This window comes from Prionailurus bengalensis, chromosome B2 (assembly GCF_016509475.1).
Source record: "Prionailurus bengalensis isolate Pbe53 chromosome B2, Fcat_Pben_1.1_paternal_pri, whole genome shotgun sequence".
NCBI classification, from domain to species: Eukaryota; Metazoa; Chordata; class Mammalia; order Carnivora; family Felidae; genus Prionailurus; species Prionailurus bengalensis.
The window spans coordinates 26,947,763-26,966,377 of record NC_057349.1 but is presented as its reverse complement, the minus strand read 5'-3'; the positions used below and the strand labels follow the sequence as shown (position 1 = coordinate 26,966,377).

Genomic DNA, 18,615 nt, shown 5'->3' with positions numbered 1-18,615 from the left:
AAGGGAACATACTCAGAAAGGCTAAAAGAGCAAGAAAGAGAACAGAAACCAAATTCTGGAAGCTGGAAGGCCAGATGGATGAGTGTTAAAGGACTTAGCAGAAGCCCTAGAAAACAGACTCCTAAGCCAGCAGTGGGGAAGCTGAAAATGAACCCAATTTACACTTGCAGGAGCCCTCAGATGTCAGGAAGTGAGGGCGGATTACAACTTTCCTTGAGAAGCAGTGTGATGCCCAGTTCCCTCCCAGATCCCACATTGCTTGGCAACTGCCTCACCCTCCCTGGAGAACAAGGTCCCAGATCTGAAGGTCACTGGGCTTGGGAAGGGGTAGGGCCACGATGCTGAAAACAAGGAAAAATCTAGTGAGGTATGTGCACAGAATGCTGAGACTCCCCAACCAGCCCCAGGGTGCTGGCAGTCAGGCATGTCTCCTTTCAGGCAGGAGACGAGGAATCTTCTCTGGGTATCAGGGATTCTCCAAACTAAATGGTCCTGTTAGGTCCCCCTGTAAGTGACATAGTCAACAAGCTCTAACTATGTTCTCAAACTCCCAATTAGCTTTTTAGCCCCCACTTTTAAACATGAGCAGAAAACCAAGGACTACCAGACAGACATGTGGGGAAAACCACATATAGGAAAGAGAAATCATAACAAACAAATTGAAAACCAGCAAGTTGGAGAAAATAGGACAAATAGAAAAGGTAATCAAAAAACAAAACAAAAACACACATTCTACCATTAATATCTTCAGAGATATGAAAAGATACCAAAGAAACAAAAATAAGATAGTATATAATAAAGGACAATTTGGAAAAAAAAATCTTAGAAATTGAAAAAAAATTGAAAAAATTAAAAGTTCAAGAGGAGATTTTGGAGATAAACTGAGGAAATCTCCCAGAAAGGAGAGCAAAAAGATGGAGATATGAAAAACCAGAAGAAAGATAAGAAAATCAGAATATGGCCTCAAGAGGTCAGTATAATAGAATTTCCAGAAAAAGTACAGAAAAAAAGGAAGCAGAGAAGAGCAGATAATTAAGTAAAATCAAGACAATTGGTCAGAGAAAAACATGCATTTCCAGACTGAAAGGGCCCAACAGAGTGCTCTGAATAATGGATGGAACCCATATCACATGAAATTTAAGAACATTAGGACAAAGAAAAAGACTGACAGACTTCCAGAGAGAATACACAGGGACTAGGAGGCAAAATGGCTCTCAGTCTCCCATAGTAACACTGCAAATTAAAAGGCAATGGAGCAATACCTTCAAAATTCTAAGGGCAAAGTATTTCCAACCAAGCAATCTACATCAGCTACCTTCTTAATTCTGAGGGCAGAATAAAGGTATTTTCAGATGTACTGGGTCAAAAATATTTGCTTTCCATGCACTATTCTTAGAAATAAGATTTTGCTTCATCAAACCAAGGAGTTTTTATTTATTTTTAAAAATCTATCTATCTATCTATCTATCTATCTATCTATCTATCTATCTATCTATTTATTTAAATTTTATTTAAACCCAAACTAGTTAACATATAGTGTAATGGTTTCAGGAGTAGAATTTAGTGATTTATCACTTACATATAACACCCAGTGCTCACCCCAACAAGTGCCCTCCTTAATACCCATCACCCATTTCCCATCTCCCCACCCAACACTCCTCTAGCAACCCTCAGTTTGTTCTCTGTATTTAAGGATTTCTTAATGGTTTGCCTCCCTCTCTGTTATCTCATTTTTTCTTCCCTTCCCTTATGTTCATCTGTTTTGTTTCTTAAATTCCATATGAATTAAATCTTATGATATTTATCTTTCTCTGACTTATTTTGCTTAGCATAATACACTTTAGTTCCATCTATGTTGTTGCAAATGGCAAGGTTTCATTCTTTTTGATTGCTGAGAAATGTTCCACTGTATGTGTGTTTGTGTGTATATAGATATATACACACACACCACATCTTTGTTATCCATTTATCAGTTGATGGACATTTGGGCTCTTTCCATAATTTGACTGTTGTTGGCAGTGCTGCTATAAACATTGGGGTGCATGTGCCCCTTTGAATCAGCATTTTTGTATCCTTTGGATACAATTGCTGGGTTGTAGGCTAGGTTTCCTCAATTTTTTGAGGAACCTCTACACTGTTTTCCAGAGTGGCTGCACCAGGTTGCATTCCCACCAGCAGTGCAAAAGTGTTCCCCTTGCTCCACATCCTTGCCAACACTGTTGTTTCTTAAGTTGTTGGTTTTAGCCATTCTGACAGGTGGTATCTCACTGTGGTTTTGATTTGTATTTCCCTGATGATGAGTGATGTTGAGCATCTTTTCATGTATCTGTTAGCCATGTGGATGTCTTCTTTTAAAAAGTGTCTTTTCATGTCTTTTGTCCATTTCTTCACTGGATTATTTGTTTTTTGGGTGTTGAGTTTGATAAGTTCTTTACAGATTTTGTATACTAACCCTTTATAACTGATATGTCATCTGCAAATATCTTCTCCCATTCTATCAGTTGCCTTTTAGTTTTGTTGATTGTTTTCCTTCCCTGTAAAGAAGCTTTTTATCTTGATGAGGAAGGAGGTTTTAAAAAGATGCCAGGAAATAGAGGACCCAACTTAAGAGAGTGGCTAAGAGAACCCTTCAGATGAGCATGAAGGCAGATCACACAATGCCAACCCTCCACCAGTCTAGATGGAATCAGGTCAGAAGGTTCTATAGGCCCTGCTACAGGAAGACATGACTGATAGAATAACCCACAGACCTGAACACATTCAAAGGTGATTTAGACAGCTGGAGCAAAGTCTGGGGTAGTTAGTGATAAATATATAGAAAATAAAGCAAATGAAGACAAATGAAAATTATTAGCTCTGTGTTAAACAAATGACAATTGTACAGAAAAAAAGTAATTGTTGTTTACTGGAATGAAAACCATTGATCAGTCATGATAATTTAACACTGAATATTAAGCTATCCTCAAATTAAAATACAGTAATAGAATATTCAGAGAATGGAGAAATAGGGAGGAACAGAAAACAAAACCCTCATTTTGAATAAGAGGATGCCAATAGATAATGCCTAGAAGGGGATAAAAATCAAGAATCAGCAATAAAAAAATGTTACTTAGAAACATGGAGGTAAATGCCAAAGTAATCAGCTAGAAGAGTATAATAGAGTGCAAAAGGATTTCCAGAAAGAGAACAGAAAAACATAGAGAAGAGTAAATACTCTCTTGAGGTAAATCAAGACAATTTAACAGAGCAGAGTAACATACTTTTCCAGACATAAAGTGCCAAAAGAATGGCCCACACAGTGGGTAGGAATAGCTGTGAAAATGGGGAAGAAGGGGTGGAGGGTGGGAGATTGCTGGAGTTGGTGACAATTCCTGTTGAATGATTAGAATTTAAATTATGTGCTGGTGTTAACTGGAAAAAAAAAATCCCAACAATGAAGGAAAAATCATTACAAACATGAGTTTGCAGAGGACTCTGACCAAGGCTGTTGCCAGCAACTCCCTCGACATGGCCTACAGAATTCTATCCCCAGGGCTACTGCCCTGCCTGCCTCCCCTAAAGACGCAATGCTTCCTCCATATCTCCCTCTCTCACCCTGCCTTCTGGACATCTGGAGGAACTGATGTTGTAGAGCCATTGACACCCCAGCTCCAATCTCATCCATGGAGGAAAACACTACAAGGCAGGTAGAGCAAGTCTGCAAAAACTGAGGAAGAGCCACCTGGGAAGAAGCAGGCACACCTGGTTGGATCTCAGAAAGTGAGGGACCAGTGTGTTTGGCAAGGGAGGGAGAGTACATCAACAATGCCAGATGCTGCATCGATGTCAAAAATTGAAGAATTGAAACTGGTCCATAGGATTTAGTAGCATGCAGGTCCCTGGGGATGGCAGAAAGAACTGCTTTGATGGGGTGATGGGGCAGAAGGTGGACTGAGGTGTGGCAGAGGGACGGAGGTAAGGACAGGGAGATGGTGAGGAGGCAATTCATTGGTACGTTTTGACAGAGCAGGGAAAAGAGAGGAAGGGCAGTGTCTGAAGGGAATGAGTGTTTGCAGAGGTCCATTTTTTAAAGATGTAAGGATCTGAAAATGTCAAGATACTGATGGGAAGGAGCAATGTAGGACAGCTGAAGGCAGAGAAGGGAGAGATAACTGATAGTTTCTTGAGGAGACAAGAAGGCTGAAGCCCAAGGCCAGGAGAGACTTTTACCAGAAAGAAGTAAAGGGCAACCACTCAGTGGAACAGGAGAGGAGGACAGAGTGTAATTTTTATGTTCAGGGGACCATGGTTTTAATCACAAAGTCTACTCTAATTTATGTATATATGAGAACTTAGCTGTGCACAGAAAGACAATACTGCTATTGAAATGGGGACTCCTGTCTCCATTCATGCTCAATTTTACCCCATTTTATTTATGTTAATAAGGATAATTGTTATTAAATAATGGGGTTCCAGCTATTGCATGCAGTTAATGAATAATCAACTACAACAAAAAGTGTAAAATTTAAATCCATTAAACAGCTGTTCATGTCACTTGTTAGAGTAAAAACTACCTTTACTTTGTGCTTTCCATATCGTGGGCCTCTTGTGAATGCCAACTAATGAATCCCCACATCAAGAATCAGGCAGGTAGTACAATCTGCAGTTTACATGTGGAGGGAGAGGAGTTTAGGAGGTTGAACAATTTTGGGAAGGTCATTGGATGACACCTCTATCTCACACAGTTGGAAAAAGCAGAATAGGTGTGGTGCCCTCTTAAAAGGTCACTGTCATTTTCATGGGAGGCCCCTCCCAAACATTACTATCAATAAGAGTTATTGATTGGTAAATGTTTCCTTGCTTTCTTCTTTTTATCAGTATTGCTGAGAGACTTAAATTGTACTTTCAAAGTGTCTTTTCCTTATGCTTTATCTTTAGGAAATCTTTAGGAAATTTAGAATGATTAACTCAATGAAAAAAGCTTTGTGTGGTCATGTCTAACGAGGGTAGATCAAGAGATCGAATAGGAAAAAGACCAGAAATTGTTCTCAGCTGTAAAATGGCAGTGAAGGGAAGCTCAAATGCACACCTAGTTTTTAAACAAGCCTTGGTGTTTCTATGCTATCTTTGCATGGATTGCTAACCATGCTCTATCCACCTGCTTTATTTTAATTTATTTTAACTCACCTGGGGCATCTTATACACTTCCAAAGATTGTAGGTGGAGTTTCTTCTGTTTTACAGGACTAAGCAAAATGAATGGAGGTCTTACTAAGGGGTGGTAGTGGGAAGGTACAATTTAAGGACTAGTGCTTGAGCTCTGTATGAGTCTCAGCCATAGCTCAAGGCCTCTGTCCTCTGTACCTCCTCTATTTGCCCAATCTTATCTATCCATCTCTCCTCCTCCCACCTCCCACAAATCTTCACTGAATACCTATTAAGTGCCTACTAAAAGTATTTACTAAAGTAAGCCAGGTGCTGAAGACACAGGTATGAGAAAACTAGATGGCCTTTGTCCTTAGGGGGCTTAAAGTCTAGTGGCCCCTACAATGTAGTGTATGAATGATGGTAGAAGGTACACAGAGTGATACCAGAAGACTGGAAGGGCACCTAGCAAGACTTGGTTGAGCATAGGATGTTGGGCTACGGAGGATGTCTAAGCTAAGACCTAGAGAATGAGTGGGAAGTGCAGAGAAGCAGAGGGAATAGTAGGTGTGAGTATCTCTCAATATGCCCCAATGTGGTCTGGCTGGTCCAACCCAGTTTATCAGCTTGCCTATCGCCCACATACAATTTACTAACTCTTGCCTCCATGCCTTTTCTCATGCCATTCCACCCACTTGGAATGCTTTCCTTCTTCTTAACTACCATCCATACCTCCCTCTTTGGCTAAGAGCCCATTTAGATGTACCTTTCTGCAGACATTGCTCCAATGGTGATCATGGTGATATCACTTCAGTACTGATAGAATGAATTTGCACAATACCAACATCTATTTGTGTATATTGGTAAATAATGTATTGTCAGCCAATTAGAGTCTACACTACTCAAAGGAAAGGAAATGTCTTCTGATTCTCTTAGATGAGTTTTGCTTGGAGAGAAAAAGAGGGGAAAAATAGCACATTTATGGTGCATTTACTACATCTTAAGAACTATGCTGGTTGCTTAATTAGGTAACTTATAGAAGAAGCATTTATTCTGAGGATTAATGGACCCTTAAAGAACTTAAACTGACCTGCGACCCTGTGAATTACATCAACTATACATGAAATAGAATGAGGGTTGCCTCAGCCTCCAAGACACAGCATGAAATCAGGGCTCAAATTAGATCTTATACAGGTTAATAATTAAAAAACTGCTGTTTCAGTAAAGGTTCACACATCACTTTAGCATGTTATATTTTGGGGGTTTTTTACATGTTAAAAATTCAACTATCTTAGAAGTTTACAAAGGCAAATAATAGAGTTCAGATTGCTAGAGAGGGGAGGGGAGAAAGACAAAGAAGAGAGGAAGGAGGGAAGGAGGAAGGGAGGCAGGGGAAAGAGTCTTTTTCAATAAGTTGAAGCTTATATGACAAATCCAAATCTATTTATTGTGGCTAAATATTATGTAGATGTTTTTCAAGGCCTGGGTCTATTTAGAGTATTGCCAGAAAGTTCCCATAGTACCTACATTTGGGAATAGGCTTTCTGTGCAGGCTTCTCACAGTGATTGAGTTTTTCTAGCAACAGTGGCAGATTCAAAGTGATGATGACTAAAGGTGAGTTATATTTCTAACATTCAGTCTCACAGATTTTGTTCAACTTGGTTAGATAGTATGGACACCAAAGAAAGATGTAGCAAGCTGGAGTTAAAGCTTTCAGGTGGGACTTAAAGCAAGTAGGGGCTCAGAGGCAGCTGGTCAAAAACAAATGCAGCCATGCTCTGTCAGGGAGACGGACACTTAGTGGACCTACATTTAAAGTTATGAAATCTCCCTAGGAGAAAAAATGCAGAGACACAGTGATTTTCTTTCTTCTGACTTTCCCCCCAAATAGAACGCTTGGAAGTAGGTCTTGGGAAAATTCTGTTCAACAAAACAACTCATTGGGAGGGATCTGTTTTCCCATGATGCAATCTAACACAGTCATAGGCACAGCCAATTCTTGAGGAATACTTTCTAGCAGATACACCAGCCACAGGGGTACAAGATTTACACCCTAACCTCTATCCACTGGCCTTTCTCTTTTTACAGTCTTCCTTACCCTCATCCTCAAGGCCCAGGGGCCAGAAATCCTACCCACCAGGGAATAATTCCCAATTAGGAGAAGAATATGCATGAACATAAAATGACTTATCTCAGCCAAGAGGATTTTAGAAATGAGTTTCTTTCTAAATGAATAATTTTTTTAAATAAATAATAATTTCTGGCCCCTGCTATTTTTACCCAAAATGTAGACAGAGTGCCACAAACTATGATAAATATTTCCATTGGCTGAAACATCTTTTTCCCCCCAGCACGGATGGTGGAGCTCACAAGGCTGTAGGCTATTCTTACAACTCTCTTCTCAAAATTTAACAAGATTAGCGACAAAAAATTAGTCAAGACAAGTATTTACCTATTTGGGTTTATGCTATTATCACTTTAATTGTAGGAGAAAAGTACTTCCTTTTCACATTACTTAGTAATAACTTGATGGGAAAGTGTAAAGCAAAACATAACACTAAAAACAACCGCAACAACGCACCCTCCTCCAAATAAACAAACACCCTGTAATGTTCTTGGAAGAAAACATTTGTTGTCATAAGGGTGCCTTCTTAATACAAATGACCAAATGGGAATTTAATTGCCCAACATTACCTTAAATTTTATCAGGATTGTATGTGGTACTGATCTATTTCCCCGAGAATCTTCTACTCACCCAAACCGAAACGAACATGCTATTTTTCTAATAAATTCAAAGCAAAAAATCACTCAAATGATATCAAAGATTTAAGAGAAAATATTGGTGCCAATTCTAAACATATAGATGGCAACATCTTTCAAGGTTTTTTCAGTGAAAATTACAACAGATAATTTCAAAAACGATAATAGAATTAGAAAGTGATAACTGGCCTTCAAACAGCTGAAGTGAGAATATTGCAGATAGTGATTGGTGTGTCTGATATGAAAATCATGTAATAATGAGGTTAAAGAAAAAGTTCAGTTTAGAGAAAATATCCATAATTTTCCTTTAAGCATGTAAATTACAGCAGGTAAAACTGTGAGAGGGCATAAAGTTTTCTATCTTAATTGACGGCACACTAATCAATCTCTCCCTTCCCTTCTATATCCAATTGTTCACCAAATCCTATCGATTCCAAGTCTCTTGGATCAGTCCATCCTCTCCATCTCCACCTCCAGGCACTTGTGTAAACTAAGGTCCTTATCATCCTTCCTTAGCAGCTCTCTAGGGTAGGAAGCATAGTGGCTTCTCTATAGCTGTCACCACCATGAGAGAGTGAACCACGATGAATCCAACTAGGGGAAGTTAGGGTGACAATGAACATTCCTGAAAGGCTTTTCTGGACAAACTGGCTTTTGGCTATCCATCTGGGCTCAAGTAAGAAGGTATCACAGAGCATCTACTACAGACCAGTTGTTGTGAGCACCGAGGACACTGGTGACTGACACAGATGCCAGGCCTGGCTCATTCGCTTACAATTGTGGATCTGAAAGGACAGGAGATGCTCAAGGAACTATGTGTGGTGCTACAGGTTAGGGGGGATTTGCTTCTAGTGACAGAGCTTATGAACAAAACTGCATATAGTAAAGATTATCCTTGAAAGATCTTTCAAATCTGTTTTTTTTCCCACCAGAACATGGGCTCTTGAATGCTTAAAAACCAAGGTTTGACTTCTTTTGCTCTCTTGGTATTCTGTTTGGGGCCTCCCTTTCACAGAGGCATGTGGGCCTGGATCTTGTTTTGCAAGTTGTTTCCTTATGATGTGATCCCACTGTTAGCATACAACCATCACATTACAAAGATTGTTTTGAAGGATATAAGCAAGTAGGATGAAAAGTGCAATACAAAAAGCTCTTTGAGTCAAAAAGTACTCAGTTTAGATCTTGGCTCTACCACTCACTAGCTGGGTAACCTTCAGAGGATACTTGACTTCACTGTGCCTCAGTATCCTTCTCAGTGAAACAGTGCCCCAGACCTGGAATTAAACTGAATAAGTGGGCAGCTCATAGCACACTTTGGGGCTCATATTAAATGACCATTAAATGCTATATGAACATGTTATTTTTGTCTGCTTAGCAGTACTTTCTGCTTTTCTTCTAGAAATAACATCCTGCTGTTGGAGAAGGACCTTGATCCTCTCCTACTCAGACTATGGACTTCTATGGCCTGCCAAGCACAGAATTCTCTCTCCCTAACAAGACAGGGCCTAGGCATTGGCCCCATACTCTGTCTTCAGTGAATGGTCTAGAGGTTATCATAGGGCTCAGTGGGGCCAGCCAGAATCCTTCCTCAGTCTTCTTTCTTGATAACTATCAAAAAGATTCTATTCTTCATTTACTGTGTTAGTCTGCATCCCCAGAAATGCTATCAATGATGTCCTCTGCCATAGGAACATGTTGAGGGAATGAAGGCAGCATTCCAAGAAGCAGAGAGAGCCCTCACAGATCTCCAGGCCCTGGATCCGAGTGTCCCCAAGGCTACTTTGAGTTCAGTTTCACTTCCTTAAAAACAAAAAAAAAATTATGACTACTAAAAATGCTTATTCATTCAACTCTCCTTCCTAAATACTTTGTTTTATTAGCATGGATATTTCACACATTAAAAAAATAAGAACTTATATATATCATCCTTCATAACTCAACAGAATACCCATAAAAATAAAATGTCATGCTTGATTCCTCGAGGAAACACAAAGTGCACATATTTTTACAGACTAAGATGTTGCTTCCATGTAGTCAGAGGCTATTAATTTCTTCTAAAGTATACATTTTAATAAAGCCTTTTGAAGGATTGTTTAAAAGCAACATGAATTCCATATCAAAAAGGTGCAAAAAACCCTCAATCTTAACCTAAGTAATCAATAATGCATTTTCAAGTCCATAAAAGAATATGGACAATTTTCTTGAAACATGAAATATCTTCTGTAAAATATGAAATTGAGGGCATAACGATTATCTAGATGACTAAATTACACTGCAAAGATTAATTTTTGCACTTTTAATTTTTGTTCAAATTTTCAACTTGCAGCATTGTATTTAAAATAAAAAAGACCAGATATTTGCTTTCACATACTGTAATTTCTCTAACTAATGTTAGTTTCCTACAAAATGTTTTTATGGAAAACAAATTTATAAGTCAGCTAGCCAGCTAAGGACGAAAATGTAAGTGAATGAAAAATGATTTATACAAAGTAAATCTAATTAAAATTTTTGCTCTACATACTACAATTCAGAAACAAAATTGCCTTAAGATGTATACAAACAAAGACATTGGTCATGGGCTTATGGACTTTCATGCAGTCTTGGGATTTAAGCAATGTCAAATGTTGTAAAATATAAAATGTGATAGGAAAGCACATTACATGTTTCCAAAAAGATAAGCTCTTAGACATTCTCCAATTTTCAGGTTATTTTTGACAGATTATCATAATTTTTAAAATAACAAAAATTATAATAATCTGTCAAAAATAAGCAAACTACTTTATGCAGTAATAATTAGTTCATTTGTAAGAACTTGATTTATCAAGGACTGGTGGGATTGGGTACCTAATGATTAATAAATAAACCATCCTTCCTTAGGCTCTGAGGTGACTTGTATTAAAAAAGCATAGTATCTCATCTCATATTAGAGATTGGTTTAGTCATGGTAGGACCAGAAGCAATTTCCAGAAACTTTGGCTTCATTCTTCGGAGATTCCAGTCATCTTTTGGTCTACCTCTTTCAAGCCATATAAAAGAAAAGAGGTATGTATGACCCTTGCTTTTTAGATTTCTTCATCTCATCTTTGTGCATTCCAGAATTTATTAATAGCAGAAATGGAAAGTCCAGAGAACTCTTTTACCTGAATTTATCAGATGATAAATTCAATCCAATTACAATTAAATTCAACTGGCATTTAAGTAATCTTATGAATACTGGAGATGTAAGGGATAGAATGGAAAAGGAAGAATAGGAACAAACTAGTTATAGGTGCCCACTGAACTGTTTCTCATGGATGCCTGGAATTTTTTTCTTTAAGTCTTTTCATTTATAAGCAAGTACTCCCTCCCCCCTCCAAAAACCCCTAAAATCAAATCCCCCAGCTTCCATAAGTTATTTTTCCATTGTAGACTCATTAAAATGTTGATTTATTTACAAAATGTCTGACACTGTACTGTCCAGAATGAAAGGTACAGAAAAAAAGGGAACTAGAATTGCATTCTGCCCTGAAAGAGCCCACTGTCTAGTCTATCAGGGAAGGTAAAGTCACAGATGACTGAAAACAAAGTAGAAAGTGATAAGGGTTTGGGTTTGATGATTGTCAAGGTGCATCTCAAACTTGAGACTCCATAATTCTCTCAGGCTTTGCTACTCAAAGTGTGGTCCATGGATCAGCAGCACTGGCAGCACTTGGTATCTCAATTAGAAATTCAGAATCTCAGGCCCTGCCCCGACCTACTGATTCCAAATCTGCATTTGAAAAGATCCCCAAGTGATCCACAGAACATTATAGTTTGAGAACCACTGCTCTACAGGAGATAGATTCAGCAAAAAGGTGTCCTAATTCTAATAAATAGACAATTACTTCTCAGAAGGGGTCGGTGTTAGAGATGAAGAGATGTTTCATTACACCCATAATTTCTATCCAACTACAACCGGCAAGTTTGTTCTTCCTGCAATCGCCTTTCTCTGCTAAGTGTCTATGTTCAGTTCTGTCTGGTCACACAAACATGAAACATTTCTTCTCCCCACACATATAATCACTTTTCCAATCATACTGTTTCCACATTTTATGTTTTCCTTGTTTTCACTGCTGACCAATGTTTTCAATCAATTACACACTTTATTGATAGCAAATACTTAATATAGAGCTTCAGAAGCATAGGGCACTGTTTCAGATGCTTCAAATATATTTAACCCATTTAATCTTCACCCCATCCCTGTGAGATGGGTACTCTTATTATCCCCATTTTTACAGTTGGGAAAATAGAGACACAGATAAAGGACTCCCATTGGAAGTTGTAGGGCTGGGATTCAAACTCAGGGAATGTGGCACTGGTACTGTGCTTTTACAATACAATATTATGCCATACTGTGTACAGATAAGGATGAATGTCTTAGGACTGAAATCGAGCAATTCTGAAAAAGATGAAAACAGCATACCCAGGAGAAAGAAGTATATACACTCCTGAAAGTCTAGAAAAGCATGTCTCCTCAAACTGTAATAGCACTATGAGTTACTGAGGTATAATACTATCCTTGGCCTTCTAAGCTCTGTTCAGATATCAGTGTGTTTTCTTTGCTCCTTTCTGCCTGGTTTCTGACTGTGTGGATACTGTTCCCAAGAAGGACTTGCTGGCCCATCAGAGCTCACAGCTGCAGTGGGGACTCTGAAGCCCAAGGAACAGCCTTGGCTGTAGCACATGAAATTGCCTGTGGCTTCCCTGCTCTTCTTCCAGCTGAGATTGGTATGCTGATGCATGGGGCCCAAAGAAGATCCAGAGGAAGGAAATTGAAAAAAAAAACAAACAATAGAACATAACTTGCAGACAGCATTCACGAAGCCATCATGATTTTATTATCTAGCCCTGAGAAGGAATTTTATATTTTCAGACAAACTATGAAGAATATGCAATGTAAGCATTCTGTTCCCACAACTCTAGTGATAGGACACAGCAAGACCTGAAGGGTACTGGGCACACAGGTGGTAACTGCTGCCACTCAGAAGACTCTTATTAAAGGGACAAAGCCAGATCTTTAGTTCATCTAGAATGCTCAGCACTTCACATCAATCTCTTTTTTCTAAGAATTTGCAAAAAGTTTTTTGCTTTACCAAAATTTTATATACCACTCAAAGGAAAATTTTAATATACCACTAAAAACTTGATTTATGGTGTAGTCTGCCTTCTGAAACAAAATGAAGGCCATTGCCTGAAATTTGAGACAGATTTTAGTGAAAATGACTCAACTGCTTTGCTGGGCCTTTTCTACTGAGGGAGAACTTGCCAATGGCCAGCACTACTTTGGAAGAGAGGGAGGGAGTCAGACATGCTAGATATCTGTTGTTCAGGTTTGAATGACAGAGGAACGTTTCCCAGTGGGTGAGCCACAGAACTCTTGTTTTTATAAGATTTTAATATAAACTTAAAAATTAAGCTTGGAAAATGCTGGGTTAAACAAAGTTAAACAGTTGCTTTACTGGCAATTCTCCAAGAGCGGTTATAATATTCTGTATGTTCTAAATGAAGGAGACATGGAATGCTTTCATACACATCTCTTGGAATAGCATTCTACTTTGTGAGAGACTGCGCTAGGTCAGAAAACAGTCATTTAGCTCATGGGGAGCATAGGTCAGAAGAATGGCCTGGTGACTGAAAACAGAACATTAGCCCCAAGATGGGAGAATGGCCAAGTCTCACCCACTTCTCAAAGAGAATCTGATTCATTTGTAATACTACCCCTAATTAAAAAAAAATGTGTGTAAGGTGACTTCTTACTATAAAAGGACACAAGTTCCTCACAGAAAATTTAAATACAGAGCAATATATACAGCAGAATACTAAAGCTGCCCATAATTTCACAATGTAGAAACTGCTATTGTGTTTTCTTCTAATGTTTTGTAGGCACAGTTTTAGGGAGTTTAGATCATACAACAGATCTAAACTTGTATACTTTTTTTTTAACTTAACATTGTCATAATTATACTTTAAAGTACTAAGCATTATTTAAAAAAATTTTTTTTAATGTTTATTTATTTTTGAGAGAGAGAGAGACAGAGCATGAGCGGGTAAGGGGCAGAGAGAGAGGGAGACACAGAATCCAAAGCAGGCTCTAGGCTCTGAGCTGTCAGCACAGAGCCCGACACGGGGCTTGAACTCATGAACCGTGAGATCATGACCTGGGCCAAAGTCAGACACTCAACCAACTGAGCCACCCAGGTGCCCTGTTCTTAAGCATTATTTTTAATAGTTTGATAACAATTGATTACAGTCACTTAAACTTTCCTTGATGATGGCCTCTTGAAGTTCCTTGTTTTTTTTCCCTTTTATATTAAAAAAAACTTTACTGAGGTATAATTTACAAACAATAAAATGTCTAACAAGTAGACAGTTTGATGAGTTTTGAAAAATGCATACATTCATCCAACCACTATAGTCAAGATATGAGACATTTATACCACTTCCCTGCGCTTTTCTCCAGTCAACACCCTAAACTCAGCCCATCATGCTTAGGCAACTAACTACTGATTGGCTTTCTATCAGTCCAAATTATTCTTTCCTAGAATATCCTATAAATAGAATTCTACAGCATGTACTCTTTTGTGGGTGACTTCTTTCACTAAGCAATTATGCTTAGATTTTTTAAGATTTTTAAAATCATTAGTTTTTAAGACTCATCCTAGTCCACTCATTTTTGGAACTCCACTGTATTCCACTGTACAGACACATAACCTTTGTTTATTCATTCACTGGTTGACTGAATGTTGGGGGAGGCAGTGCTTTAATTAGGAATAAAGCTGTTACAGATATTCATCTATAAGTGTCTATGTGGATGTAGATTTTAATTTTTCTTTGTTAAGTGTCTAGGAAAATTGCTGGTCAAATGATAAATATAGATTTGATTTTATAAGAAAGCCAAACTATTTTTCAAGGTGGTTTTACTATTTATACTTTCATCAGTAATGTATGACAGCTCTAGCTGCTACAACATCCTCATCAATACTTGGCACTATGGCATTGTAGTCATTCTAAAGGGAGTGTAATAGTATTTACACTGTGGTTTTAATGAACATTTCCCAGTTGACGAGTCACACTGAGCATCTTTCCATGTGCCAAATGATCATTTGTACCTTTTCTTTTGTGAAGTTTCTGTTCCAATATTGGACTCATTTTTTAATTGAGTTATTTGTCTTCTTGTCTAGCTATAAGTCCTTTGTCTGATGTAAGTATTACACTTATTTCTTCTAGACCATGCTTGCCTTTTTCTCTTATTTTAAATTTTTTAATGTTTATTTTATTTTTGAGACAGAGAGAGAGAGAGAGACAGAGTGTGAGTGGGGGAGGGGCAGAGAGAGAGGGAGACACAGCATCTGGAGCAGGCTCCAGGCTCTGAACCATCAGCACAGAGCCCAATGCGGGGCTCGAACTCACGAACCGTGAGATCATGACCTCAGCGGAAGTTGGGCGCTCAACCAACTGAGCCACCCAGTGCCCTATTGCCTTTTTATTTTCTTAATGGTCACTTTTCAAAGAGCAGAGGTGTATTGTTTGTTTTGGTTTTTTTTTTGTTGATTTTTGTGTATTTGTTTAGCATTCTCTTTTCCTTTTCTTTTCAAATTTTTACTTAAATTCTAGTTTGTTAACATACAGGGCAATGTTGGTTTCAGGAGTAGAATTCCATGATTCATCACTTAATACAACACCCAGTGTTCATCATAACAAGTGCCCTCCTTAATACTCATTACTCATTTAGCCCATCCCTTACCCATCTCCCTCCCTCAACCCTCAGTTTGTTCTCTATCTTTAAGAGTCTCTTATGGTTTGCTTCCCTCTTTTTTCTTTTTTATCCCCCTCCCGCATGTTCATCTGTTCTGTTTCTTTAATTCCACATATAAGTGAAATCATATGGTATTTGTCTTTCCCTGACTGACTTATTGCACTTAGCATAATATTCTCTAGCTCCAACCACGTTATTGCAAATGGAAATATTTCACTCCTTTTGATGGCTAAGTAATATTCCATTGTGTATATATCACACATTTTCTTTATAAAGAGCAGAGGTTTTTAACTGTGATATTCAGTTTGTTATTTTTTTCCCTTTTATGGTTCTTGCTTTTGGTGTCCTAAGAAATCCTTGGCTTCACCCCAAACTGATACATTCACTGCAAACACACATAGCAACCAAAAGCCATAAAAAATGATAAATTGAATTACATGGAAATGTAAAATTTTTTGCTATTTGAAAGGCACTATTAAGAAATTTAAAAGGTAGTCATGGGCTGAGAGACTGTATCTGCAAAGCATAAAAACTCTTATAACTCAACCTAATAGAAAAACAACTTAAGAAATCTTTGCCTACAGCAAAGTTGTAAAGCCTTTCCCCTACGTTTTCATCTAATCGTTTTTAATTTTAACACTTACATTTATAGCGATGATCCTTTTCAATTAATTTCTATGTATGGTGTGATTTATGGATTGAGTTTCATTTTTTTTCCACTCCATATGGTATGGCTATTCATGATTCCAGCACCATTTGTTGAAAAGACTATCCTTCCCCAATTAATTACCTTGACATCTTTGTAAAATTCAATTCATGGTATAGTGTGAGTCTACTTCTGGGCTTTACAATCTGTTCTATTGATCTATAAATCTATCTTTCTGTGGGTATCATGCAGATTAAGTGTTAAAAGAAGTTTGATCTTCTTTTTCAAGATTCTAGATCCTTTGAAGTTACATATAAATTTTAGAATCAGCCTGTGCATTTCTACCAAAAAAGACTGTGACTTTGATTGTGATTGCACTCAATCTGTAGATTAAACTTTTTTTTAATGTTTATTTATTTTTGACAGGGAGAGAGAGAGAAACAGAGCATGAGCGGGGGAGGGGCAGAGAGAGAGGGAGACACAGAATCCGAAGCAGGCTCCAGGCTCTGAGCTGTCAGCACAGAGCCCGACGCAGGGCTTGAACTCACACACTGTGAGATCATGACCTGAGCCGAAGTCAGATGCTCGACCAACCGAGCCACCCAGGAGCACCTCAATCTGTAGATTAATTTGAAGAGAATCTACATCTTAATATTCAGTTCTCCAATCCCAGAACATGGTGTATTACTCCTTATATTTAGGGATATTTTAGTTTCTCTCATCAATGTTTTTTCAGGTTACAGTGTACAAATCTTTCATATATTTTATTAAATTCATCTCTAAGTATTTCATGTTTTTCTGATTCTGTTATAAGTGGTATTGTGGTTTTTAAAAATTTTCAGTTTCTGATTGTTCACTGGCAGTCCATAAAAATAAAATTGATTTTTATGTATAGATTTTGTATCTTGTGACGTTGTTAAACAAATTGATCAATAAATAAATAGTTAAATATTAGTTTTAGTAGTTATTTTGGTATAACACTTAAAGTTTTGTATGTCCTCCATCCTGCTATCTATGAATAAAGACAGATATACTTCTTACTTTCATTTATTTTTCTTGTTTTATTTTTGGCTAGGATCTTCAAGATAAGTTTGAAAAGGAATAATAAAAGCAGACATCCTTGCCTTGATCCTGATTTTTAGGAGAAAAGCATTCAGTCTGTCAACATTAAGTAAGATATTAATTGTGGGGTTTTCCCAGAGACCATTTATCAACTTGAGGAAATTTCCTTCAGTTCCTAATATAGTTTAAAAAAAAGTTCTTTTTTAAAAATTTTTTTAAATGTTTATTTATTTTTGGGACAGAGAGAGACAGAGCATGAACGGGGGAGGGGCAGAGAGAGAGGGAGACACAGAATCGGAAACAGGCTCCAGGCTCCGAGCCATCAGCCCAGAGCCTGACGCGGGGCTCGAACTCACGGACCGCGAGATCGTGACCTGGCCGATGTCGGACGCTTAACCGACTGCGCCACCCAGGCGCCCCATGACTCATTCCTTCTAATTAAATGAAGTCTAATTCATTGCATATAAATATAGCTACTTCAGCTCTCTTATGATTTGTATTTGCATGTTTTCTCTTTTTACTTTTAACTTACGTGTTTACATTTAATGTGTGTCTCTTGTAGATGGCATATTGCTTTTTCATCAAGTGCAACAAATCTGCCTTTAAAGCATTTACAATGGATGTATTATCAATATGGTTACTACTTGTTTTCTATTCATCCCATCTGATATTTGTTCCCATTCCCTCTTTTCCTTCTTTCTTTTAGACTGAGCACTTTTCAGGATTCTGTGTTAACTCCACTATTGCCTTATTGCTATTTTTTGTTTTGTTTTTCGTAGTCTCTGATGTTTGTAGTATGCACTTCAACTTCCTGCAGTCTATCTCTGAATAATTTTGTATCAATTCACATCTAGTGTAAGTATCTTACAAACAATATAATGATGAAATGCTTCCATCTTGCCCCACACTTTATGCCACTGTTGTCATATAATTTATTTATATGTATCAGAAATTTCATAATGTTATGATTTTTACTTTCAACCAATTACCTTTTCAATTTTAAAATGAGGGAAAAAACCTTTTATGTTTTCCCACATATTTACTATTTCTTTTGCTTTTCATTTCTCCATAGAGACCCACACTTTGAACTAATATCATTTTCTTTTTGCCTAAATGTTTGCTAACAATAGAACATTTAAGCCTTGTTTGTTTGAAAACAGTATTAATTCACCTCCATTTTTGAAATAGCCTCCCTGGGTATAGAATTCTAGGTTGTAGGTTCCTTTTGGCAGTTTAAAGATGTTACTCT

At 37.7% G+C, this 18,615-nt stretch overlaps 1 protein-coding gene across 3 annotated transcripts in view; it reads right to left on the bottom strand.

Moving 5' to 3' along the window:
- Positions 1–18,615, bottom strand: part of GMDS (GDP-mannose 4,6-dehydratase) — a 629,590-nt gene that overhangs the window by 100,411 nt on the left and 510,564 nt on the right. Inside the window, exons 9-10 of one of the 3 annotated variants that reach the window (XM_043590961.1) lie at positions 11,225–11,234; positions 6,891–6,995 (exon numbers count right to left, since the gene is read on the bottom strand). The exons of the other annotated variants lie outside the window; for them this stretch is intronic. Of the exons in view, the coding sequence (XP_043446896.1) occupies positions 6,906–6,995; positions 11,225–11,234 (100 nt within the window). The 3' untranslated portion in view covers positions 6,891–6,905. Of the gene's footprint in view, positions 1–6,890; positions 6,996–11,224; positions 11,235–18,615 lie in introns of those variants that run through there. 3 annotated transcript variants of the gene reach the window in all.